Source organism: Solea solea, chromosome 12, assembly GCF_958295425.1.
Source record: "Solea solea chromosome 12, fSolSol10.1, whole genome shotgun sequence".
Lineage (NCBI taxonomy): Eukaryota > Metazoa > Chordata > Actinopteri > Pleuronectiformes > Soleidae > Solea > Solea solea.
The window spans coordinates 23756101-23783581 of NC_081145.1; the positions used below are offsets into that span (position 1 = coordinate 23756101).

At 43.5% G+C, this 27481-nt stretch overlaps 1 protein-coding gene across 1 annotated transcript; it reads right to left on the reverse strand.

Moving 5' to 3' along the window:
• Positions 1-496: 496 nt before the first annotated feature.
• On the reverse strand, positions 497-22768 carry ccnd2a (cyclin D2, a). Its single transcript, XM_058644979.1, has 5 exons — positions 22324-22768; positions 20749-20964; positions 17654-17813; positions 10902-11050; positions 497-4781 (listed from the first exon to the last, which is right to left on the reverse strand). The coding sequence occupies exons 1-5, from the start codon at positions 22516-22518 to the stop codon at positions 4608-4610; spliced, it is 894 nt and encodes a 297-aa protein (XP_058500962.1). The 5' UTR covers positions 22519-22768; the 3' UTR covers positions 497-4607.
• Positions 22769-27481: the final 4713 nt, after the last annotated feature.

Consider the following 27481-nt stretch of genomic DNA (forward strand, 5'->3'; position numbering starts at 1 on the left):
AAACCTGCAGATTAAATTAGGCCAAATGTGACATCATCTCATTTCTATGTCTTACTTGGGGATTTCAGGGAGAGGGGAAGTGGTTAAAGGTCAACTACATCTCATTTTTCATGTGCACATTTGCTGTGAGTGTTTATTTCTGGGTTTTCCTTAAATTCTGGACACAGGAACACGTATTGTCCCAGTGTTTGTCACTGCTGCTTTGTGTAACAGGTGACTAAAGTGGTCAAGCTGAACTTTGCTCTTCAGCAGGATTGTTCACAGACACACACACACACACACATACTTCTATGACATGATTCTTTACCCTAACCTCAACCACCACAGCTGGATGTCTAACTCTAACCTGAGCCCTAAAAGCTCGTCCTCAAATAGCACCATGGAGGTGTTTGTCTGGACACACACACCCCTGCACACACACAAACACACACACTAATCTACTGACGATGAAACAATTGAAAAGCACACGGCTTAAAAGGAACACAGGCGTGGGAAATAGTGAGCTGATGTGGTGTCACACCCTTTAAAGCAGACGTTTATTGACCAGAGGTTGTGCAACAGACATTTGAGGTACATGATATGAGTTATAGAGGAGGGGAGGCAACTCGAAAAGGGAAATCTGCACCATTGAAACTTCCAGATATCAGAATATTTATGGTTGGCCATGACAACCCCCCATTATTTTGTGGCAGTTACAATGGTGGCAACACACGTTATTTCAGACCAAAACATATCTCTTTTTTTCACATACAGAATCCATATTGACTTGACATTCAGAATGACTATGGTTGTATTAAGCATGAACTGGACTTTGGCCATCATAGGAATGCTGTCTTTTCCCCTCTTTCACACACAACAAATCAAGAGTAGCATCAACATTACAAAAAAAGAGCATTCTTGAGCTATCAAGAGGATCAAAACCCCCTGAAATTGTTGCCGTGTTGTTGTAGCCCCCCTCCAATACAGGTTAAGTCCAAGTGGAAGCCTCACATATTTTCTCACAAGTTGTTTCCCCACTAAAACAGTGGGATCATTCATCCACAAAAATGTGTAGTTGCTTTTTTTTTCTTTTTTTTTTCCACCCCCACTGTATTCTTTCTCCTCTGTCCCAGGCTCCCTAACTGTAGAGGTATAGGTGATGGATTTGTGTATTTGATTTTGTCCAGTAATCCTGAGGTATAGGAAATACCACTGATGTAGAATGTGACTGAAGAAGGAGAGCAAAATAAGATAAAAAAAAAAAGGTGGGGGCGGGGGGTAAGGAGACATGCTATCTAAGCAAACTGTCAAACTGTACAAAGAACATTTCCAGTCGAGTACTCATTTCATGTTCTTCTATCACCATCTACTTCGTTTTTCTGAATGTATCTCTTAAGCAGTAAAATAATTATATTATAATACAAATGTTTATAAAATAGCAGCACACTCAAGTGACACATCACAACTAGGTAATGTTATTTTTTTGTATAAATGAAACAAATTCATAGCTTTTAGCAGCGCAAAAAGACAACAATAACTCAATAAAAATATTGACACTTTTTTCTTGATGTCTTCACACCTCCTCCTCGGTCCTCTCTTCACTTTGGAATACAGTATCTCTAAATCTTAGAAAAACCCTTTTGCGGGTCTGGTCACCCCATAAAATATATCAAACACAAATTGTAAAGGTGGTCTCAATATATAACACATGCAACAACAAATTGCAGGAAAGAAAAAAAAAAATCACAACCATTAAGTTTGGGAGAGAGCTTACATCAGACAAACAGAGGCAAAAATGAAGGGGGTCATATCAAATATTCATACAGGGATGTTTTGGCAAATGTGTCAATAAATTGCCCCAGTTTTACTGAAAAACATCACGAAAACATTAGATCCCCACATTTTCTTCAGTCTGACAAACATACACTCAGCAAAGTCACATACCATCATGACAAAAACAAAAGTCAAGCATTAAGTCAAAGACACCTTACTGTGGCAAAGCCTTGTGTCCTACAGAAACAAAACAAAAGGAAAAAAAGAATCTGTCTTTTGCTTTTTGCTGATGTCTGTCTGGCTGATATAAAAAAAACAAACCCCTTTGCTAATGATTTGAAGCAGCGAAGCTCACAAGGGGACGGATGCATTCACTGACAGACGATCAGTCTGAACTACAAAAGCCAGCACCATTAAAATCAACTGACCAAATCACTGCAACACACATCAGTTAAGGTGGTCTATGCAATCCTCGTTGCCCCCTCTGAAGAACATGTGCAAATATTAGATGTTACAACCACCCTCTGCTGTAGCTCCTCGCTTCCACCTGTGTGACCATGTGTGGCTGTGTTACAGATAAATAAAAGAAAAAAAAAAAAGAAAAAAAGGAAAAAGAAAAATTCAAGTACAAACAAATATTTCATTTCTTGACAAAGTGAAAGGAAATCGAACAGAACCCACAGATCAGTGATCTCTGTGTGTAGTAATTGGCGTTTGTTAGAATTTATCAGGTCAGACTCCCCCGTCAACTTGCACTCGGCTTGGGTAGGAATGTTTTGTTTTTGTTTGATCGGAATGTCCTCTCTTTTTTTTTTTATATATATGTGACTCTTGCTTGACAAGGGTATGTCTGATGATTGGGAAACCAGCCCTACAAAGTAAACCAAAGAAAAGGCTAACAAGGAAAAAAAAGAAAAAGAAAAAGAAAAAAAAAAGATAAAAATCCATTCACCTCCAATCACCACCCAACACATTTCATTTTACTTATCTCCTGGGGAGCATGTTCTCAAAGTGCTTTGCCATTGAAATCATATAGGGGAGCTGCAAACAACCCTATGTGGGACTCTAGATGCATTGACAGTATATTCTCATCCTGTACTCCTCTCAACGCCCCTAACAAAGTTCATCCTCCTACACGTGGCAGCGTACAGTCTCGGGTTCCTCATTTCATTTGAGCATGAATGGAAACCTAGAGCAAAACCGCTTCATTTAGCTGTGTCACTGCAGGCATCGCTGATTCCACCCAAAAGACGCAGATATTTTAAGTTTTTACTGTGAGGCCATTGGGCGTCTTGTGTCATCTTCCAGCCATTGGCTGTACATCATCCACATCCTCCTACACAGCAGCACTAAGATCCTGCCTATCCGACCACTGTGCCGTGCACTCGTGCCCTCCACCGTCAAAACTGTCCCCTGTCTTTTCTGACTCCTTCCCTCCCTGCTAGTTGACACAGTTGGACTTTCACGTCCTCCCGACTTTTAAAAAAAGCATCACTCTCTTCCAAGACTTCTCCCTCCATCATGATGCGAGAGGCCTTTCGTTTAACTCCTCGGTCCAGACTCGAAGCAGCCTTTCAAAACGAAGGAAACACCATATCGTAACAATGCGCATAAAGAATCAGAATGGCAGTAATAAAACAAACACCTCACATGACCTCTAAGTCTGAGGTGAGAAACCTCAGGAACAACTGGAGAGATAAGGGCCTCCAAGTGAAAGTCCCTTAGCCCATATCCTCCTCTGCTAAATCTTTATCTCACTCAGTTATAGTCCATGCACATGGGTTTATTGTTGGCCAACAATGAACCATGATACACCGTTAATGCATGAAGGCAGTGATATAGCGCCGATGCCCCGCATGTTATACTGACGGACAAAGTACGTGTAGCCTCGGCTCGCTCCGTAGACTTTAACATAGAACTGTGAGTCTACGACTTAACTCTGCTTAAGTGCCTCACGCCGTAGGATGCACACTGTTAATATATAGATACAGGATCACGTGTAGCATTCACGCAACACACACACATACACATACACCATTCAGACACACACACGCACGCACACATACAGGCTTGCATGCAAACTCACAGGCACACACACTGCACCTACAAACTGACACACACAAGCAGCCTGAAAAAAAGGAGCTTATTGATCTCTACTACTCAGTTCCAAAATATGTCCAATAATAATATTAATAATAATATTACTAATACTACTAATAATTATTACAATCCTGTCTCTTCCCTGGAATTGGGACCCACCAACTTTTAGCATAATGTTCTCACAGCCTCCTCCGTCTGTTTCATCCTTGACATGGGTGTGAACTCGGACACTTTGTCCTCTTTCACACCAGCCACAAATATTATAGTGATAATATTCACATAAAACAAAACAGAGAGAGAAACAAAAAAAAAAAAAGACGATTCGAGCCCCACTGTGATCCCATGTATGCAATTTCTTAATGGTTTCCACAACTTCTACCTCATTATCAAGCTATGGTTATTAAGTATAATTTAAAGATCATACTATACAATCAAAAGGCAGAATGCAAATATGATTGGCTTCCCTTCTGTATATCCAAGGCACCACAGAGCTTCATCTTGAATCAAATTTGTTGCTTTTAGAACGAGAACCTCATAGAAAAAAAATCGCTTTTGTGGGCAGGCGTTTTGGACTTGAAGAACAGAAAATCTACAAAAAAACTAGCAAGCATTGTTCTTTTTCATTTAAAGGGCTTGTGTTTTTAACATTTTTTGTTCTTTTCTTCTTTTTTTTTCCACGAAAATTGAGGTTTTTTTTTTTTTTTTCATGACGCTTTTCTTCTTGTAAATCCTGTGCAACGATGCCCTCTGGTGGTTCACAAGTTGACATCACGGACGTCTGTCGGGGTTGAGGACTGATCCAGCTCGTCCAGACCTTTGCCACTGGGGCCTCTCTGTGTCTGCTGCTGCTGCTGCTGCTGCTGCCGGCCCTCGCGCAGATTGCTCACCAGCACGCGCTCAATTTGTTCCTGACACTCTTTGAGAACATCCTGCAAGGCAAATAAAAAAGGTTAATTAGAGGGATTATAATAATACACTCAGTGGCCACTTTATAAAAACAGGACACAGAATGAAGTGCTGCTATGAGATTTGGGGTCACCTTCAATGTGACTTCACCTGGTTATCTTCACCGTGTCAGTATGCCTTACTAATTGTGTTACTGCGATGTGATTATAATCTGATTATATATTTGCACGAACAAGCAGTTAAACACGTGTACCTAATAAACTGGCTGCTGAGTGTAGTAATCTGTTATCCATAAACATTTCTCTCTTTCTGTTTTTGCCACTAAATGAAATGAAACTTTTCTATTCGATTCAAACTTTTAGGACAAAATACTTTTGGCATAAAGAACAAAGCAAATATGCTCAACTTCTTTCCATAGGTGACTCTTAGTTATGTAGCAATAAAGTCGCCCATCAAGCAGTTCAATCCGCATTTAAAGACATAGTGCCAATGTTCTCAGAGGGGAAATTGGTTTATATGGCTGTCATTACGGTTAACAAGAGCAATCTGAAAAATATAGTTAATGCTTCAGAACCAGGGGCCCCCCCTGTGTGGCAGCACATGGGCCCCTGGGTACTGTATAGACGAGGGGGTTTTGAATGACCACAAAAGTCTTTAAGAGCTCCTGCCAAGGCTGAGCCCAGACACGGACCAGACCCAAGCATGACATCAGTCCACCAGGGCTGTGCGCTGAACACACCACCCCTATAGTTCTCATGTGTGCACACACACACACTTCCACATGTGGAAGCACACCACTGCCTCCTTCATCCAGCCACCCACACACACACACACACACACACACACACCTATCCCACCAACTCTGCCATTCCCAAACACACACAAAACCCAAACAGTCGTAGCCTTGACAACAGAGCGGCTGAAATCACAGGTAGTACTAAAGCTATGTTAATTACATCCACCTCCTGTGGGAACACAAAGGTGGTGCTTTTTTAACGAGAGCCAGTCTGTGTGCCTGCCTGCCTGCAGGGGATCCATCTGAACCCTGGCCAGCTCGCCTTTCACCATCAAAGGCCGCGGCGGCAATCTGAGAATCCACCTGGGACGGGAGCCTCTCAGCAGCGCTGAGCCCTCATATCCTTCACTGATGGAGGGTTGACAGAGGGGACAGGGCAGCGTGGGGATAGAGAGCAACTCGCCGGGGAGGTGGGGGGGGGGCGCGTGGAATGAGGACGGAGGAGGGGACGAGGAGGGTTCAGTTAAAGGGGTGCTGAATGGTTTGTTTGCAAGAGTGTAAGAGAAAGGTCAAACTGTTGGAGGGTGAGGAACAGCATGACAGTCGTGAAAGATAAAGCAGGTTACAAGTAATATGAATGTTCCCATCAGGCTATAAACAGGGTTAACACTGCTCTCTGGTGGTGAAATACTGGAGCACAACCAAAGCACAGCTGTCTGTCCTTAGTACCCATATACTGTGTGTATATATATATATATATATATATATATATATATATATATACAGTATGTTTATGTACAGTTTGTAAAGGGAAGCCAAGGATTTAAGAGCCAAGAGAAGGAAACTTCTCTGTTTGCAAAAAGAGCTCTGGTCGAATGGCAGTCTACGGGAAAAGGAGTACTTACATGGATCTTAGTCTTTTTTAATAGCACATGATGTCAATTTTTTAAATTACGCATTTACAGGAAAATAGAAGATAAAGCACGGTGTGATTGACAGCTGGTGTGTTCTATTACTCGCAGGTGATATCTGTGAGCGTCCGATTTGAAAAACTGTTACGGCACCAGTTGCAAATCTTCAATATCTATATCATTTTGATATTGATATGTATGTCAGTACACATGAGCACACACACACACACACACACATGCACAATATAACTGAGAGCGCCCCATGCATGGCCGGAGGGATGGATGAAAGTGTACCACTTGTGGAGCACAGGGAAAACATTCTTTATAATTCACAGCTAATTTAAACCTGATGGGCCACAGTTTGAGGTTTTTTTTTTTGCTTCAGCTCCTGGTGCTGGCGCTCGCTCGGCCTCGACATGGTGAGAACTGAGGCCTCGCTCACCTGAGAAGCGCTCTTCTGGAGCCGCATCCCGGTAAAGTTGGTTAACATTGTCAAAGGTCAGATAGCGTGACGCCAGAGAGAAAAATGACTTCCAACCAAGGGGGAATGGTAAATGGGAACATCATTTCCAAACTGGACATCATGGGCTCTTGAAAAAGACCTGAAACTTGTGGCTGAGTTGTTTTTGCAACCAAAAGGAGTCTCCCCCTGGTGGCCATTCCACGTATTAAACTTTGTGAAAATGCTGTAGAATCAAACCCTCTAAAAAAAGGAAGTATAAAATTCAAAACTCAGTACACGATTGCAAACAAACAGACTCCTGCTCCTAGATCTAGTTTTCCAGCATCGACCAATGATGCACAAGAGTTGTTTTCTTTTCACTCACAATCCATAAAGACTGATTTGATGTTTAGGGGGTTGGACTGATCTGGGCTGGTGTTTCTGGGAGAACGTTTCTCCCAGCAACAGGCCTGACGTGGAGGAAACCCGACCAGCATCTGTCCTTTAATCTCCTCCAGAGGTTGGCCACTAAGGGCTTGTGTGCACACACACACACACACACACACACACACAAACACACACTCCCCCTCATTCTCTTCCACACACACACACACACTCACATGTGCACATCAAATCTTCCCACCAACATGTGCCCCACTGGCCATAAAAACTCAACTCCTGTGAGAAAATTAAGTAAAGCGCAGAACATGTTAAGGAACTGCCTGTGTCTTACCGCAAGAATGCACTCCTTCATTTCTGAAAAGACACACACCACGCCCCCCCACCCCCCCCAATCTCTGATGCTCTTTAGAGCGGCAGTTCGGATCCAATGCCAAGCCCCATGGGCTTTATTCGAGAAACTTTAATGACTTCAATGTGTGACTACTGGAAACACCACTAATGTTTTCAGAGAAGCTAGGTACTGGCATACCAAGGGGGCCAACAGCATTTTAATAACGTAGATAAACTGCAGCATCTTATTTGTTTTCAGCCTATACCTGCGACTGCATGGCGGTGCCATTTCAAACACGCATCGCACTGCAACGGCACTGTGTGTGTTTCCTATTCCTGGGCGTCCTGTTTGACACTGGTGGTGGGGGGAAGTCACGCAGACAGACAAAACCAAAAGGAAGAAATGTGTGAAGCCATGGAATGTGTTTTAAATGCTGACTGTACCACAGAAGACAGTGTTAGCTACTCTGGGAGGACTTGGTGGTCAGACAGCTGAAACAAACACACACAGATGACATACAGTACAGATTTCAAGGACTCTTGAAAAAAAAAAGGATCCGGGGGCTGACACTGGAAATAAGGAGTCACCACATGACTTGAGTTTCCGCGAGTCGCAACGCAGAATGTGACCTTTCTCTTTCTTTAGCCAGCGTGCTGAAAACACCACAAGTGGTGACGCCACAGGCTGTGTTCATAGAGATAATCTTTCCTCATAAATCTTTGTTGCATGCGTTCTTTGGCTCCCTAACAAATTAGACTGTTGAGAATAAAAAAAAACATTGACATTTCACGTCTAGCCATTATATGCAGCTAGGACGAAACCACCTCAGTGATAGTTGGGCCAGAGTGGAAACCACCGCAATTAAAAAAGAGGAATTAAAACAGGAAGAAAGGGAGAGAGGGAAAATGTGTTTCCGGTGACTCGAGCCCCCTTTCATACAGAGATCCTGCCTTGTGGGCTCACGCCTTACAGAGAGCATGTGACCAAAAGATACAAAAGATGAATGAGAGATGAGAAAATGAGTGTTACAACGATAAGATCTAGGAAGTGATGGTTGAAAAACCTTTAAACCTCCCTCTGACCTCCATTTCCTGCTTTAATCATTCAAAATGACAACACTTGGCCTTCATGCTTAAAAACTAAAAATATGACAACACTTTCAAAATTCACATCTTCTTCCTGCTGTCCCAGACAGGGAGCCCCCCTCTTGGCCACACCAGGTGTATTAGTGGCTAAACACATTCTTCCAGTTGCCCAAGATGGTGACTTGGCCCTATCACATTTCCACTGGAAAAACCACAGCTTCTGGATACCAAACATGCCAACCGAGTGCCAGGGGGGTGGCGTTGGCCATGATGCTGTTGGCAGCGGCAGCAGCTGCAGAGGTTGTCGAGAACTTGCTTTGCCTTCATATTTTGCCTGGCTCTTTGGCCCCGACTCTATACGTGAAGCTACTCTACCGTTCCTCCCCCCCCCCCCGAGCCTGGGCGATTTCCGGCAGAAGCCAAATTAAGCATAATGACTGTCCACATTTACGCTGCACTTGCAAACTGCCACCCGGACGACAAGCGTCAAGCAAGAAGGTGAAGTGTCACGATGATTTTGTTTGGGTTTTGGGAACCTAAGGTGTCAAATGATCTGCATTTCCTCTTGTGAAATGCTCAGTCAGTGTCAAACTGTGCCATTAACCCTGACTCAACTTATTAATGTCCACTACACTGTGTTAGACTTTTTTTTCCCCTACATCAAAAGTGGTGCAGGAATCTGATGTAATTTCTTATAAACCAACAGATACTCGATGTGTATGTTGGCCGGCTTCTCTGCAGTATGTACCAAAGCCCCTCATATATGTTGAATTAGGAAGGTTGCCCTCTGCTTTGCCTCCTGTGTTTACTAAGAGCCATGGCTTGTCTGAATCCAGGAATGTGAGGAGTTGATCATAGAAACACAGAGCGACTTAATTCCCTCAAGTCTAAGACCTTGCAGCAGAAACACACTGAGGCCCTGTACTGCTGAGGCCAGCTATTTGTTTTTCCTCAGCTGCTGGGCGAGACTTCACACAGCTCGCACCAGAGGGAGCCATGCTTTCCAGCAGTGATGCATTATAGACCATAGGAGGAGATGAGAGAGGGCTGATTGTCGCGAGGGAGGCACGACACCCCCTCAGTGTCCTTTTCACACTTCAACAGCTTTCTTCCTCCTCCTCCTCCTACTTCCCCTCATTTTGGGACAGGCTTTAACATACCAGGGCGGAGGCTTGGGATCAGTGTCGTGGCCTTTGATCTGCTCCCTGTGCAGTGCGCACACAGTAACACAAATGTTCATGTTTATATTAAGTCTGCGGTTACTAACTAAGAGCCATTTTCATCGTGTTTTTAGTAGTAGGGGCTCTCGTGCCAAGGCAGCGGACTCAGCACTGCAGCTGGTCCCTGGACGCTGCTCTGCGGCTGCCCGCTGTCTCACAACGGTTAGGATCAGTCAAACGCGGATGACAAATGTCTCCACAGGGACTAATAAACTTAATAACTTATCATCTCACTGTGTCACTCTCCTTACCCCGGGCAGTTCTCCCCACCTACTCGGCCGCGCGGTGAACTAAAGTAAGCTGTAGCCCTCTCCAATGTACATGATGAAATCCAGGCACCTCCGAGTCAGTAGAGGCCCTGCCTGTGTTTGGACTCAACTCACCCGCCACCACAATATGCACTGTACCCAGACAGCTACACAGCTACTGGACCAGCATTCCTGTCAGTGATAGAGGAAAGTCTCCTGGATAAGTTCTTAACCTGACTCAATTTAAAAGGATTTCACAAGACGAGGGGGCTCTGAGAGTAAATGCTGTTAAATATGTTGCTGCCTGTCTTGTAAAAGAGATTTTTAATCTTAATGATGCTTGGTTAGTGATATAAATAGTCAAGTTTTTTTCTTTAAAAAAAACAAAAAAACAAAACACCCAGTGCATTAACTATTAGCAGTAATAGATACAATCTCCTGTGTGGTAATTAGATGAGTTCATAGCAGCAGTTCGCTGGAAGTAAACAGTGGAGGAAGAGATGAAAAGAGGCAGCTGATTTGACTTTGAATCATAGCTGAGTTAGAACACACATAAAAACCACTGACCACCGCACTGACGGCAGCAGAGATACTAGTGAGCATTTACTCCTGTTTGTTCAAGTATTACTCAGAAACATCCCCCCAGGTTTTCCCACACACACGTACCAAGCTCTAAGCTGAACCATGACTAACAAGACCACACTGGAATTCAAAAAAAAAAAAAAGGTATATATCTACATGTGAATGAGAAGTATGAAATAAACCCACCACTTCTGTGTTTGTAATTTTGGCCAGCAGGTCTGTGAGGCTGTCGCCCCACTGCGACTGGTCAGCTGAATCCAGCTGGAGGCCACAGATCGCTGCCCCCACACTTCCTGTGGCAATCATGGAGGGAGGGTACATGGTGAATGTGAAATCTGAAAGAGGAAGACGAGGGTTTGAGTCAGTTTTCAGTGATATTAGTTTACATAATTATTGCTGTTGTTATTCACCTGGTGCACTTTATGTAAATCACACTTTAGATTCATACACGCCACAAAAAAACGTAGAGATACATCCCTCCCAGAGACAATATGATTTGGTAATCTAGCAGTCAGCTAATAAATAATCCTTCTTTTGTACCAGGCCTGAACGCAGCGCTCACTAATGACCACGGGCCTGGATAATGAGGGTTCACTTGGCTTGTAAAGAAGCTGAAAAGCAACTACCCTCTCCCACTCCCCACTCCAGACCCCCTTTCCCCAGCCCGGCCCCTTTTCTTCCATCTCCTGAGTAAATCGTGTGCTCACTGAAAAAAGCCCCATAGCGCTTGGAAAGGGAGGAATAAAGAGGCTCAGTGCCTCTGCCAATGCTCACTGCTGTAGGTCCTTTTTCCACGTGTGGTCACAGGCGTGCGTCTCAAAGACCAATAACCTTGTTAGCTCCCCTCACTGTCATTCATAATGCAAATGAGACAGCTTGTGAACGGGCCAGAAGCCCGAAAAGGCAAGGCAACTGGCATACAGGGGGAGAGTGAGGGCAAGGGAGACAGACAAGATGGACAGAGAGAGAGCGCGCGCAAGTTTTTCACCTCACAACACACACACACACACACACACACACACACTCTCCTTTCTCTGTTCTTGCTCAACTTCTACCTTTCTTTCTGGACAACACATGGCCTGCTCAGACAGGAGGGGGCAGTGAATGGCACACATGCCCCAGGCTTTGTTGCTGCAACAGGCAGCGGTTTGCATTGGCGGCCCTCCTATCTTTTAGCATATTAATAGAGTGGTGGACCTGCGAGAGGGAAAGCAGAAGAGTGTGACTCCATTGTCCAGAGTCATCACCTCATTTCACCCAATTGAGAGACACAGCATCCATCCCCTCTCTGCTGATAACAATTCAGCGAGACAGGCTGGACAAAGGCCGCGGCTGGATGGAGGGGGGGTGGCAACTAGGGTCGACAGGGGGCAGGAAGATGAAGAAGGAGGGATGGATGGTATGGCGACAAGGCAACGGGGAGAAAAGAAGGGAAGGTGGTGGGCGTGGCGAGAGGAGAGGTTGTAGACAACGCTGCTGCACATCACTCTTAAGTCTGTGTCCAGAAACTTGTGAGGTTTTGGAAGAAGAAAAGAGTCGCCCTCCAGTGACCCTCAACTCCTGCCTCCCAACAACCCCTCCACCCACCCCACGAGCATGCCTCTTTTCCTGGGCCACCTATGGACTAGAGGAGTGGGCAGCCGAGGCATAGAAACAGACTTCACATTAACATATTGCCATATTCAATTGCAAAGCACACTGCACGCAATGGCTCTGAAGGAGATTTTTCTTCCTTCTCTTTTTTTTTTTTTATCTGGAATCAAAGAGGTAGGCCCTTTGATAGCTGTAAAGACAGCCCCTCGCTGCCTTTTTAACATGCACAGCCAGGCGCTTTCTCATCTTGTGGGCTCAGTGTTGACAAATAAATGAACTTATTATACACCCCTGTGTTCGCTGCTGGGCCTCTGCCAAGGGGCGATTTATTAAAGGCTACCTTGAGCCAAGAGGAAAGAGCACACAAAGCCCCTCAGCATTACATCACTGCTGTAAGAGCACAAGTTTCTATAGCTGGGTAAGAGGACAAAGGCATACATGGATTTACTGTATGTGTGCAGTGAGTGCAGACTGACAGGCATGGAGGCAGACGCCTCAGAGACACAGGCGACAAACAATGAACCCATTCCTACATGTTTTAAGATGCAGTGGACAGCGGGCACACACACACACACACACACACGCGCACACACACACACACACACAGCATAGCTGTAGGTTTGTGGGAGAGCCGAGTGTCGGGCAGTGGGCAGCAAGCTGATTTTTCGCACTCGAAACAAGACAGGTCTGTAGCAGAACAAGGACGAGCGCGTGCAGCTGATGCAGGCTAACACTCCGGCCTGGTGGCTGCTGCATGTGGGGGGAAGAATGGCTGTATTTTAGGAGGCCCTCATTGATATTCATGTTGAGGATAAACAGTGTATGTAGCTGAGTGGGGACGCCTGCGATGGAAAGCTCCCTGTGAGCAGCGGCTGGCTGGCCTGGCCTGCACGCCTCTCACCCCCTTCAATGGCCCTTTCTCCTCCGTGTGCCCCCTCGTCTCCATTCCTCCATGTTCCTACCCCATGAAACTTCATCCTCAGGCCTCTGGTCACACAGTCTGCTTCCCTACATGGCCCATTCCTCCTGGGTGGCTGCTATTCACAGTATGCACATTAAACTTGTAAATTAATTAAAGCTGGAAAGTTGAACAACAGCCAAAAAAGGAGAGAAAAACACCTCTCCTTTTCACCCACTCCTCTCACTCCAGTGCTATAAATCAGGGTCTTGTATTCTATACATGTAGCTCTTATTGACCTTGTTTATTAAACGAGCAGCATTACGAGCAACCTCGGCCCGCTGACTGATTAAGGCCAAAAACAAACATCATTTTTGAATTGGCATACAGTGAGTTTTACCATTAAATAAAACACAACCTGGTAGTCAAAACAAGTCTGTCGAGAGCGGCTCACGCGCTCCATACCTACAAACAACAACAACTATGTGTTTGAGCACTTCTTCCATGTGTAACAAGGGAAGAAATCACTGATTAAGTATAGAAACTGGCCTCCATCTGTCATATTCCATTCACTCGTGTTCCAGACTGTCATTCATGAGTCACACTGTGATTTCGACTCATTTAGCCAAAAAACCTGCATTTTTTTTTCCTCCCCACTTGTAGCGTCTTGTGACAATTCTCAAAACTCTTGCACCATCACCTCCACGGTCACAGCTGCAGCCTTGAGGCATGGGTGATGAGGAGCATACAGATTTGGATCACAGGCAGTTAGAGTTCACTCTTTCTCCACTGTGCAAGACCTGGTAGCTGTGTTTGAGCCTGGTTTAAATATTCAAAAAGGTGTGTTTAGCGACATGGAAAGGACACTGTTGTGGCTACTTGATCTGTGGTAAGAGTGAACTCCACGGCTGATGTGTATATGTTTGGTTGCAGGACCATTTTAAGTTTGAGCATTCAGAGAAGAAAATCTCTCCCTCCGTGTTTCTGCTGTGACTTAGCCGGCTACATAACAGTGTGGTGCTGATTACACGAGTGAGGTCAACGTGGGAGGGAGACTCAGGACATGCCACTCAGTGATTCAACCCGTTACACATTTTTAGGCACATACTGACAGGAAGTGCCTTCCTGCTTCGTCTGTTGATGATGCACACAGACCGGACCCGATGATGAGGGATGATAATTTGTCGGATGCGGTGGCTAATTTGTCGGGGTTCTGACTCACCGAACATGAAGGCAGTTTTCGTGTAAACAAACACCAGTGACAACCTTTTCATTGACCACATCTGAGATGAATCATTCATCTCTCGCATGCTGGGGCTGAGCCTGCAGGGGATTCACCATGCAGCAGGCAGCAGCCACTTGGAAAGGAAGCTATGAGGAAGCATTCCTGCCTCTGGACAAAGTGAAACCTAACATCCAGAATGTGTGAATCATTTTAGAACATTCGGGCGGTGACTGTTGCATAAAAAAAGCGTGTGTTTGTTTGACTTTGGTGCTTTTAACTTGGGAAGTGGACGGACTATTATTCAAAATATGATGTTTGGTTAGAAGTTGTAAAACTGCTGTGGTCAGAATATATAAAGCTATACGATAATATGCAGCACAAAAAGAGCAAATAGTCTATTCCACGGTAAATATGTTACAATTAAAGTGGTTAAGTGAAGCCTTAGACCAAAGCTTGACCCCTTTCAGGTTTGTTATTTAGTGAATCATTAGTTGAAACTAACCAGCTAATCATCAAATTACTTCACACAATCCACATACCAGGAAAAAAAACATTAATCAAACACTCTCCACAGATAAAAGCACACACCCTCGGTGACTTAAATCACTCATTATTTATACCTACACTTGTATCAGAATCATCATTGTGTCGTCCAGGACAATTGACTCCCTCTCTTGAACAGCAGTGCTGGCCCTGATCCAGAGTTTTCTTTTTGGTCAACTTCTATAACTATTGTCACCATTCCATGCATACCATTACAGCGAGCGCTATTGGAGCTGGTTTTAAAAAAAAGTAGACCATAATCTCCCCCAATATGGCAAGAAGACGGAGCTCAATAACTGCAGAAGACAGCTTGGGGTGCATCTGTCTGCCCCATGCAAGCCATCTATTCTCCCACTTTACCTCAATTGAATAATAATGGAAGAGGAAGCTCGGAGTGCGTGGTGTCTGTGTGTAGGAATGGAGGTTCATAATCTCCCTTAATGAGCTTGTTTCTGGGCTATTATCCGGCGGCCTGCCTGAGGGAAGCGCTGGTGTTTCCTATCAAGTGGCCCTGCAGCGCTGACCCTCACATGGCTCTGCATATGAAATGTAAGGGCCAGGCCTTTTGTCTCCATTCTCTCAGCCTCTAGCTGAGCCCCCCGAGCCATTTGCATAGTTGTGAATGGACCAGCCAATGTTATTAATTAATACAGAGCCAGCCTGCGCCACCTGACAAAATCCCACCGAGTGGCTCGAACGGAACTGTTTCATCAAAAGAGAGGAGCCATTAGGAATGAGAGGCCTTATTCTCCACTTCTCCTCTTCTCCCTCTTGTTCCCTTGAAAACAGAGAGCCGTGGTTTTATGTGTGTTTTCTTTTTCAGTATAGGGGCAGTAGTGGTGGGAGTGGTGGTGGGTGGAGGGGTTGAATGGACTGTATGAAATAGGAAGGCCACAGGTGACCCGTTGTCAAATGTCTTGCAAATGTAAATCCTCCTGAGAGATCTCCTCCTTCTGCCGCGTCTTTACCTTCTCAGCTCCGCTCAAGGAGGATTCTCAGCAGATAACCCAAAGATTTACGGCTGGGAACGTTCCACAAATGAGGTTTCGAATTCCCAGAGATGTTCAGATGCACCAAATTGTTGACTCACTCACGCTCCCTCTTTCTCTGTCTTGCCCTCACTCTCTGTTTGCCTGGATACAAGTCTGAAGAGAGTATACACAGATAAATGGCCTGTTGCTAATCCAGCGCTAACTCCAGAAAGTCTCTCCTCTGAAACACAATGTCAGGAGGACGACTCCTGGAGGCTCATAAATTTATTTCCACTGCCTCATTGAAGCAATTAAGGACAAAGTGCATGCTGAGCGTTTCACAATGTTGCTTTGGGAATTGGTCCGATCACTGACACGCTGTCATTCCACACATTACTCCGCTGGCACAAAATGAGGGGTGAGAGATGTGGGGCAAGACAGGGAGAGAGGAAAAGAGCAAGCGATAGTAAAGGAGAACGAAAAAAGGGAGACACAGAGAGAGAGAAAAAAGAGGCGTTTTCCCTTCAACATGAACTTTAGTTGCCAACTTTTCTCACCCTCTCCTATCCATTGCACAATCAGCGCAAAGGATTCCATCCCTTTGTGTTTTAAATACCTGTCACCTCCCTTGTTTCAACTCATCTGTCTATAAACACACTCCTGTGAATGATGTCAGCACAAGGAGCCGTTTCCCATGAGAGGCTGCGGTTAGCATTTCTGTCCATGGAAGCTGCTGGTGGTGTTGCTGATGGGGTCACTGCACGTCACGAGAAAGAAAGGATCGGCAGATAACCTCAGTATCGGTGGATTGTCTGATTATTAAGTGTTTAAGAGTGTTCGGGACTGGCTGAAGTCTCCCTAACGTTCCCTGATGTTTGCTTTGATGAAGTTGACGCAAACAGGAGAAACCTGCCCTATAGAGAATCTCAACATGGGAACTCAACATGGGAAAGCTATCATGTCCTCCAGCTGTAGGGTGGGGAGGCGTGAGAAGCTGGTTGTGGGGGAAAGGGGGAGGAGAGATATGAAAACATGACATGCCTTAGAATTGCCAGTGCAAAAACAATACACTCCTCTGGCTTTCCCTAACTGCTCTGTTCTCTCGTTGCATCTCGTCTCTCTCTGCCTCGACCAAGCCGTCTCTCCAGATCAAGTTTAGGGCTCCCTGTTCCTCCCACGACTCGCTGGATGTTTGATCTCGAAGGAACAATTCACCTCAAGAGCAGAAAGACAATGGCATTCCCGCCTACACCCCTGTCCATTCCTCTTCTCGACCCAATGCGACATGGGAATGCCCCTCAACCAAGCAAAGTCTGCTTTGAAGTGTCACTGGATGCTCTGCAAGCCACTGATATGCCTCTAAAACATGACCACATACCAGCCAGGGAGAAGACAGATGATGCACATCAGACCTAAGAGTCTGACGCTTAAATGTCCCTCCATGACACATGCTTTTCTTAGGCATAATATTTGGCCCCTGGAGGTAATGCATCATGCTAAAGTGACTGCGGGTCATGGCTGGACTACAGCAAACCTCTGAACACAGCTGTTTTGCTACAGATTATGGAGTGAGGAGGGCTTTTGATAGGTTGGCGAAATAAGGGTCAACCTATGTGGTCATCAGGTTTTCAAAACTAGGACAAAAATCTGTCAATATCACAGAAAAAAAAACACATTTGTGACATTAGGCCCCACTACTGTATCCTACCTGTGGCACAGAGGGCGATGAAGGTCTGGACATGTTTGCGAATAAGTGCCAGCTTATCCTCGGGCAGCGGCAGCCTCCTCACAATGTGCTCAATGAAGTCATTTGGTGTCACTGCTGCCAAGTTCCACTTCAATTTCCCCAACACCACCAGTTCCCATTCCTGGAGAGAGGGGCAGAGGGTAGAGAGCAGAGAGAGTTGACCGAAAATGAGAAAATGCTTAAGTGACACAAAGTAAAACCACATATTTACATATGAGACACAGCCAGTTGAACTGCAGTCTTAAAACGTGTGTGAATGTGACTCTGTGGGGGCCCCTGGCCCCTGTACGGTGGCGAGTGTGTGGATGTTAAGCATTATTGTTATTACATTAGACTTGGCGCTGGCCAAGCCTGAGACGGCGAAACAGCAGCAGCAGCGCCACCAACCCAGGTGACCTCACAACACTGTCTCCCTCCCCGACTGTCTGTCTGGCATCTGGGGACTTTCCTAAAGAGGCCCACCAGAGGCTCTGCAGAGTGTGTGTCGAGGCTTATGTGTGGATGTGGAGGGAGAGAGAGTATGGACAGGCAGGCTGTGCCTGTTGAGCAGGATCAGCTATAAAAGCATATTATCTTCAAAAAAAAAAACACAAGCAGTTTAATCTCTTAACTCAATCACTCATTTATTTAAACTATTAAACCCCCATTCATTGTATATTACCACAGAAAATGGGATTATTTTTCTATAATGCAGCCAGTGTTTGGCTACCAATTGAACTAAAACTCTTTGGTACATAAAAGAAAGTGCACTCCACATTCTGCTCATAGGTACTAAAGAAGAGCAAAGGTTTTGTTTTGAGTCATTTACAACGTTATTTGTGGAGCGGATGAAGCCCAATCCTGAGGTGATGTGAAACCTGCACTCGACGTCACAATTCAAAGTGAATGTGGGTGTCTTGGGAAAATGTGATACATAATACAAGATGAGTGCCTGTGTGCAATGTGTGTGTGTGTGTGTGTGTTTGGGGGAGGGCATTAGGTGTGGCGCTCTCTTCTCTTAGAGGGTATTGTTAACTTTCACTTCCCAGAGAAGGTGATTAACGGAAGAGTTGGTGACTAATTTGGGAAAATATTTTGTGGTTTGGTTCCGGACTGCAAGCCTTGTGACTAGGACTATGGATACTCTTCATTTTTCCTTTCAGAGAGAGAGAGAGAGAGAGAGAGAGTGTGTGTGTGCACATGGACTCAGTCATGAGACAATTCAACATGGCTGCCACTGACCTCAGCTCAGTGACCCCTTTTTTAAGCCTTGTATATTTTCTGATTGCCCTGATGTCAGTGACACGGACACAGGAGAGCAGGCGTGTGTTCTTTTTTGTTTTTTTTTAACCACCATTACTCATACAACAGGAATTAAAGGCACTTTTGATTTCAAAGTGAAATGAATCTCTCTCTGAAGAGTGTCTATCTAAATGTCTGATCCTATGCAAATCATTGAGGTTTTTGTACATCATGGCTGCCTTCAGCTCTAAAAGCCTTTTCCATCAATGTGAGTGTGCAAGAATGAAACATACAGCAAGGGCTGGGCTGTGAGAAAACCTTGCAACACAGGCTCTATGCTGACAGAGTGGCAGAAAGGCAGGCACCCACTTCCTTCTGCTACTGCCTTCCTCTGGTCACACCTTCTTTGTAACGTTGTGGTTCTCTTTACAAGAAATTGTTACCAAAGATGAGGACAAAAAAAAACCAAAAAAACGATCACATGCCCTGAGCAGCTGATCTCTGTTTCCTGTATCTGCATGTCAGCCAAAATACTGCCTTATACAGAAACAGCGAGGAGAGGCCTCAGCAAACCAGTTCAAGCAGTGAAGGCTTTGTCTTCACACTGCATATAAAGGTAGGACAGACTCAGTGCGGCTTTGAGCTACATGCACTTTTGCATGACCTCACCTCAGGCTCACAGTGCATCGCGTGTTTTAAAATACACACTTTCTGTTCACATGTAAATCCTGCAAAACTGTATTCCACTGACCATTGAACCCATCAGTGAAGAGAAGAGCGGGGGGGGGGGGGGGGGGGGTGATTGAATCAGACAACATTCACAGGCAGAAATGTTTTCCAGGAAATTATCAGAAGCCAACAAAACCAACAGATGCTCGTCAAGAACTGGAATATACTGCAGCAATCAGCCCCAGCGGGTAGAGCCGCCAGTCAGCCAGCGAGGCAGACCCACAAACATCAGCCACGTCTGAATCATAATATGTGGCCTCTTTCACAACATGGGTGGGATTGGTTGTTGTTTACCAAGGAATGTTTATGTAGAACCACAGCGCAGTGTGGAAATGCTTATCTGATGTGAATCTGAGTTAATTAATTGGTTTGCACTGGTGAAAGCATCTGGTGTTATCAGGCCAAAGCAGCCTTATCAAATAAATAGGAACGCAGAGGAATGACATTTATGTCCGCTCTGTCCTGTGTCATGATATAGTGTGTGATATTTATTGCTGTGGGAACATTAATGCATCGACAGAAAGTGATAAATAACAAGGCGTGACATCATATCAGAAATGTGTGCATCCATGGTTATTTTTGGGACGAAAGCTACTCTGTAAAAGGCAAACTTGAATTTCCCTGTGTGTCTCCCTCTGTAGCTGACAGGAACAGAGTCAGAACTTTGGCTGGAGTTCAAGCTGACCTCGTTGCTCTATGCAAATATCTACCACTAGATGGCGATGGAGACCACTGCACAGACTGGATGGGTACAGTAAAGTCCAGAGGGTCTTGTACAGTAAAGGGAGCTCTTGTGGAACAATCCACTGAGGAGCTTTATTTTCCCCCAGTTTTTTTTTGCTCTTCATGGACCTTTGATGACTGCACAGTGGAGACTGGACAGCAGGTTTGGTGAAATGAGAACAACATATGTGATGTTTAAAGCTGGAATGACTGCAATGCTCATAATTCTATTCACCTTGAAATCAAAATGCAATAAAAAATCAATATGTTTTTTAAAGGGTCATAATTGTGCAGAAAACATGTCACAAATAACCAGCGGGTGATGACAGCATGAATCCCTCAGAGGTGCCACTGTGAGTTTTGCAGAACAAAATGTTGCTTACCAGCAGCTCCTGTGGTCTGATGGAGTTATCTGTGTAGATGCAAAGCTTCTCTGCAGTTAATGGACGCGTCTCTTTCAATTTGGATGCAAGAAACATGCAGACTGCTCCCAGCAGCTGCAGGTTACACTTTTTGGTGGGTACCACGGCTAAAAACCTGTCTAAGTAGTTCATGGCCAGGGGAAAAACTTCTTCCTCGCACTTCTGCTCCTCACAGACCTGAGCAAAGACACAACAGACAGTACAGCGACGTTTAGCACGACCTGGCTTATTTCCCAGCAAGAAATGCATATAATAGGTTTATTAAGAAACGAAAGAAACATCTAATTACATAAAGAGCACATATAAATTCAATGACACACAGAGTTGGGGCCCGGCCAAGATTTTGCGCCCAGCCCTAATCGGTTGCGACATCATAAATTAATTCAAAATAGATAATTTATTGCAAAGACTGAAATGAGTCCCAAACATATACTGTCAATAGTCACATTCCTGCAGTTCATTGACTAAGAAATGAATTCAAGTCCCAAACAGTCGAGCCAAAAACACCCCGACAGCGCTGCATACGGAAACTCACTTTTCTTCATTCGTCATATTTTCATAAAATAATTAAAAATATAAATAAATTATCTGGACCGTTTTTCTTCACACCATAATGTTCAGCGGGGGCTTCCACATCATACCCGACAATTCGTATCCAAATCCACACGCGATAAATATGAATAAAATGTCAAAATTAAAGCCAAGTAACAGGAGCTTGGGATAGAGTGCGTCACCGCCGACCCGATGTGTTTATTTCAAAAATTAATTAAAATTCTCCGGTGGCTCGTACACGGACATTAATGACATGAAAATAAAGCGCAAAGCCTCGGGATTGTTTACAGGTGGGTGTTGGGAAGAAATATCGGACATAGTGACAAAAATTGAACATAATTCCAGAGTGAGGCAATGCGACGGGGGGAAGACAAGAGGAGCGATAAGGCCCTCGCCCCTTCCGACATTTAAAACAGATACCGCAAATATTGGCAACGCTTTTTATGATCATTTCTGTATTTTGCGGACACCCAAGAGCCTCCTCTGTCAATGCCGATGGGCTTTAACCGCTGTTATTGCGTTTATGACACTGTAAAGTCCTCTTAAAACGCACAAGCGCGCCTGTAAAAAAACAACATGGCGATGGAGCGCAGGGCAGCATTGCATTGGGGAGTGCATACGTGTGCATGGAAATATTCCGGCAATCTAAAATAATAACATTAAAGAATCAACAGGCAGCGTGTACACGCGCAAAGTGAGGTGATTAAAAGAAATCCTCCGCTGTCAGCGAGATCACAGCTCATACTTGGAAACGCAGTGTTCGCGAGCGGACTTTAAACATGCGCAAGAAACAACAGCAAAACGACACATTTGGTTCATGTGAGGGATAAACAGTCGGAAACGAGAGCTGCGACTCTCATCTGCTGTCCATAAATTGCAAACGGAGCTCAGCAAAAGCAGCGATGAAACATATCAGGAGGCTTTCAAGTCGACCACGGAAATAAAAGCCTATAAGACTTGTCAGCACTCGGCGTTTCGATATACCTCCAACATCCACGTAGCGACCATCCTCCGCATAAACGGCTGAATATCTTTCTGGACGACTTTGAAATAGGAATGTTGGGGTAGAAATCTCTCCTCTATGGTCAACAAGCTCTGCAGGACTCTGTCATCGCACAGGAGGTTGGGATCGGGACGAGCTCGTATGATGGTGTCCATTTCGAGGCAGAGCAGCTCCATGGTGCTGGTGCTTTCACTTAAGTCAAAAAGTAGGATTTCTCTCTCGGAAGCGCAAAAGCAGTGTTGCAGAGTAAAAATGCAAAAGGATGGCAGGGAAAGTCTGTTAGAGGCATAAAAGTGAGACTGCAGGGGCTCCGTATGAGTAGTCCTGCCTCTCCTTGTTGAGAACTTTTTCCTCTCTCCCCACAGTGCGCCTCTACTTTCATCCGCCTGGCCAGATCAGGCGCATTTCAAGCCTGCCACTGACGCAATTCACTTCATTACCTCTGTATAGACCAGACGCAACATGCTGCACTGCTGTCCCTCTCTCTCTCGCTCTGGCATACAAGACAAGTTTGTGTAAACTTGTTCCATTTCAAAGAAATCCTCATAGCACAACACTTTCTACAGCAAATACACAACAATAAAGAAAAACAAGCGCAGAATGTCTTTGTAGAATCAAGTTTCACCACATTTTCCACACATTTATTGATTGCTTTGGTCTGAAATGAACCAGCGTGATCAGTTGTGATGGATAAATATGTATATATGATACATGAATGTTGCATAAATGTTGAATACATGTGTTTTGTCTGTTTCTGTGCCTATTTCTTAATAATGATCAAATATTTTAAGGGATAATTGCAGACTGGAGGGCACACAGTGTATAATATTGGATTATTATTATCATTTGCCTAATGTTTCATACATACATTTACAGAATTAAAAAGTTTCAAGGACCCATCTTTACTCCTTAGAGTGGAAGTGGTCCCTTGTGCACGTAAACTGGACAATAATTTGGATTAGAACGTGAGAATAATGACTCATCACATTAGTATGAATCTCCGGTTAAAGCGACTTTGTCTGTTGCTTTTCTTTGTTCTTTCTAGACTCGGTGAAGGATGATACACGGGGACACTGTACATATGTGGTCACGAGCGCTGCATGTTTAATTACAGGGGCATGTGCGAGAGCGAGCGCGCGGACAGGCAGGACAGAGCCACCCACCTTCCTCCCCCTCCCTCCCTCCCTCCCTTCCTCACCATAACACCCACACACACACACGCACGCACGCACACACACACACACACACGTTAGTGTGAATTTTTTTTAATGGCCGCCACAAACTGCTCGTGGTTTAAGATAGCTTTCTAGGAAACTTGAACAGTTTTTTCCCCTTGCATAATTTCCTTTTAAAGATAACACAAATATCAACCACTGCCTTTGTTCAAACTAAATAATAATAATAATAATTATGACCAATTTCCTCTTTTCAAAAACACAATTTCTAACTTCTAAAAACAAATCTTTATGATTATATAGATATATACATATTGAGACAAACTTTGATAAAGAAATATTTCCACATGGATGGAAAAAAGCAGGTGGAAACTGAATGTAAGATAATTAAAAAAAATGACTGCCAAATGATTTCGTCCCCTAACATACAGTCACAAAGAGAATCTGCATGGCTAAATATGCTAATCCACCTCCTATTCTTAGTCAACTTCAAAGACTGAGCCCTGAATGAAACAAGACTCAAGTGCATCAGGGGAAGAACTGGGGACTGTAAAATCCTCAGAGCTTTAGAGCTGCTGATTTCCATCCGAGGCTTGTTGGTTATATAGCCAAAGTGGGGGAAATGTCTCTTTAAAGTTTTTTTTTTTCTCAGTCTATGTTGTTTCCTCCTCCTGTGTGTGTGTTCGCAGAGCCAATAGTTCCTCAGCGCTCGACGGCGGCTGTGCGATTGTTACTGGGCAGAATTCTTCCTCCTCCTCCTCCTCCTCTCTCTGGTCATTTATCAGTCTCTCTCCTTAATGGGTGTTACTGCAGCTTTAACAGCCTATCAGGGTGACACGAGTGGCATCACGCAGGACAGAAGTTTCTTGAATCTTTATTCAAGAAACTTATCACAAACTGTTTTAATCAAGTCTTTATTAAGTTAAAGCAACAACTGTCGGCAGCTTCAACAAGGCAGAAAAAGACTCCATTATCAAGAAAATAAAAAAATACAAGAAAAAAAAGAAAGAAAGAAAGAAAGAAAGAAAGAAAGAAAGAAAGAAAGAAAGAAAGAAATATGATGTGGCTGTGCTGCGGTGGAGAGGCAGGTGTTCCAAAAACCTCATATTCAACAGCATCAGGAGCCTCCAAGCAGCTGCACCATGGATGCGCAATTACGCATTCCAAAGCCAAAAACACCAACTTTTAATCACAAGATATTAAGAGGAAATAACACACTTTTCTTATTATTTTATAAACAAATAATAACATTAATTTAATCTCTCTCTTCAGTAACATCAGTACACGAAGATGGAATCTTGAAGTCCTGCTCCACAGAAGTGCAAATCAGTATAAATAATTATGTGTATATACATATATAAAGAATGTCGGAAGACAGCGCATCCTTAACTGACTTTTGATAGAACCACTTGTCAAGATGCTGCTGTATATGAATACACTTGTCATGCTTATTTATTTATTTATTTATTTACTCATTTATCTATTCATTTATTTAGTTGATTCATTCTGCAGCCCAGCAGCGGAACAGAGTCACCAGCGACTCCACTGAGAAAAATGAGAGACAGCAGCAGCAGCAGCAGCAGCAGTGCAGTTTGTCCCCGGAAGCATTCAATTACCATATCAGAATAAAATCTGAACACAACCCCATGAGTCGGAAACGACAACAAGACCTGTGAGGTATGAGGAGGAGAAGATTATAGAAGTTTAAAAAATTAATAAATAAATAAATAAAAAGTTCGATGAAATTCCGACGCTGCAAACTCAAAAGAAATATCCCGTCAAAGATTGAAGATCTAGCTTTAAAATCATATAAAAAAAACCAAAAAGCGAACTCAAGTGCACCTGTTTGCAGCTCCACAAAAATAAATGAAAGTGTAGTGAATTCCCTGAATTATTCACAGTTTAAGAGAAAATAAAAAAGAATCCCCCAAAAGGAAACGCACAACGCACTTCTTCCCCCGTTTTGTTTTCAATAAAAAGAAACATCAAAGACATGATCGATAAAGTGAGACATGGTCACTTTTTCTTGTTCTTTTTTGTGCACTGACTCATCATCACATCACTGCACCTTTCACGGTTTAAATCATCGTTACAACAAGAAGCAGGCAACACCCCGACGACGAGGGGGAGGAGGAGGAGGAGGAGGAGAGAGAGAAGAGAGAAGCAGAGTCTGCATGGGCTACTTTTCCCTGCATCTTGTTTTACCGACATCAACATGATGCTGAGAAAACAACACAAATATGAGACACGAGACACTAAGAAAGTGTCAGAGGGGGAATTTGGCAGCAAGCTCCTGAAATGACAGCAGCTCAGACTCTGACTGAAGTTTGTTTGCAGGTGAAAAAAAGGAAGAGAGACACAATCAAACAGCTGTGCCTCTTTTATCAAGCCTTTTCTAATGAATCTGCCATTTTTATTCCTAATATTAACGCACAAATAAACATTTTATATCATTATTCTATGAGTATTAAATATTTACGCATTAGGATTTAACAAAAAACTGTAGATCTTTAAGTTTCAGTATCATTAAAACAATAATATTTCCTCCTAACACATTTTTTTCTCCCATTTTGTAGCTAAACTGGTTTAAATAGATACAAATCTCTGGAGCTATGTGAAAAGAAAAACACACACAAACACAATCTAAAGACAACACACCTGCAGCAGCAGGTCAGCAACTGCCAGGCAGGAAATACATTTCCTTTTTTTTGTAAAGAAAAATTAAATAATTAAAATCATTACTTGCATGTTATATTATAATCTCATTTGACCCACTTCTTTATCATGTTTGTTTTGGGAATACAAAGACACAGAAATGTTAAAGAGATTTGATGTGACAAAAAGAACTTTGGAGGATTTATGAGAAAATGTACCTGCCTGTTTGAGCTGAGCTGTGCCTTAACTGTTTATATACCTCATTTTAAACTGTTAATTTATGCTTAATGTTTATTTTTATGATAAGAGACGGTCATGACAATTTTTGTAGGATTTTTGATAGAGGTATGAACACTCCTAATCAAACGGATCATTGTGAAATGGCTGAGGAACAGGCTGAAGTGCTCAAATTAATTCACAGATTTAATTATTTTCGCGTAAACAACGGAAATAAAATGAAACATTTCATTCTTAAAATTCAAATGTGCCCATTTTCTAATTTCCCTGACATCAAAAGTGTTGGATTTCCTCTTTATTTCAATTTTATTACCATATAGAATGTACAACAATTGAATTAAAAATAGACGACGCGTGGAGGGATGTTTGGGAAGGTGAAAATCAGGGGAGCAAAACTATTTTCTATACGTAACTCAATTAAATTTTTACTTAAAAAATACATACAACATATAAGCAATCACAATCACACAGTTCACACTGACAGTTTAATAATGAAGCTGTTCATTTGACCCATCAAGCAGCAGGTGAAATGTTTTCAACAGCCCAGACACAAGCCTCTAACAGCCTCCTCCCTCTCTGCTTGAGGATTCATCCACAAATAAATGATGCAAACATCCATCATCATCATCATCATCATCTTCAGCTCACATTAATCATGTTTTTTTCAAGGCAACTTAATAACAAGTGCTAAAACACAAATTTCCAGATGTCTTCGGTGTGATCTGCCCTTTGTGGTGGCCACCGTTTGTCTGTCTGCTCAACATTTCCCGCTATTTGCTGTATTTTTGCTTGGTTGAATAACCACAGATGTGTGTGTGTGTGCCACAAAACAACAATACAGAGAAAAGCTACTCATCCATGATGAATCAAAAAGCAAAACAAAAACACCAGACTTAATGCAAAACTTCATGGGAGCAAAAAAAAAAAAAGGATCTCCAACCGCAGAGGTTAAGAGACTTCACAAACAGTTGGTGGTAAAATGTAGAAGTGAATATAAATGATAGAAAATAACTTAAACACCTTCTGCTGCATCTCACTGATCCATATTTGATATTTGGGACATTAAAAAGTC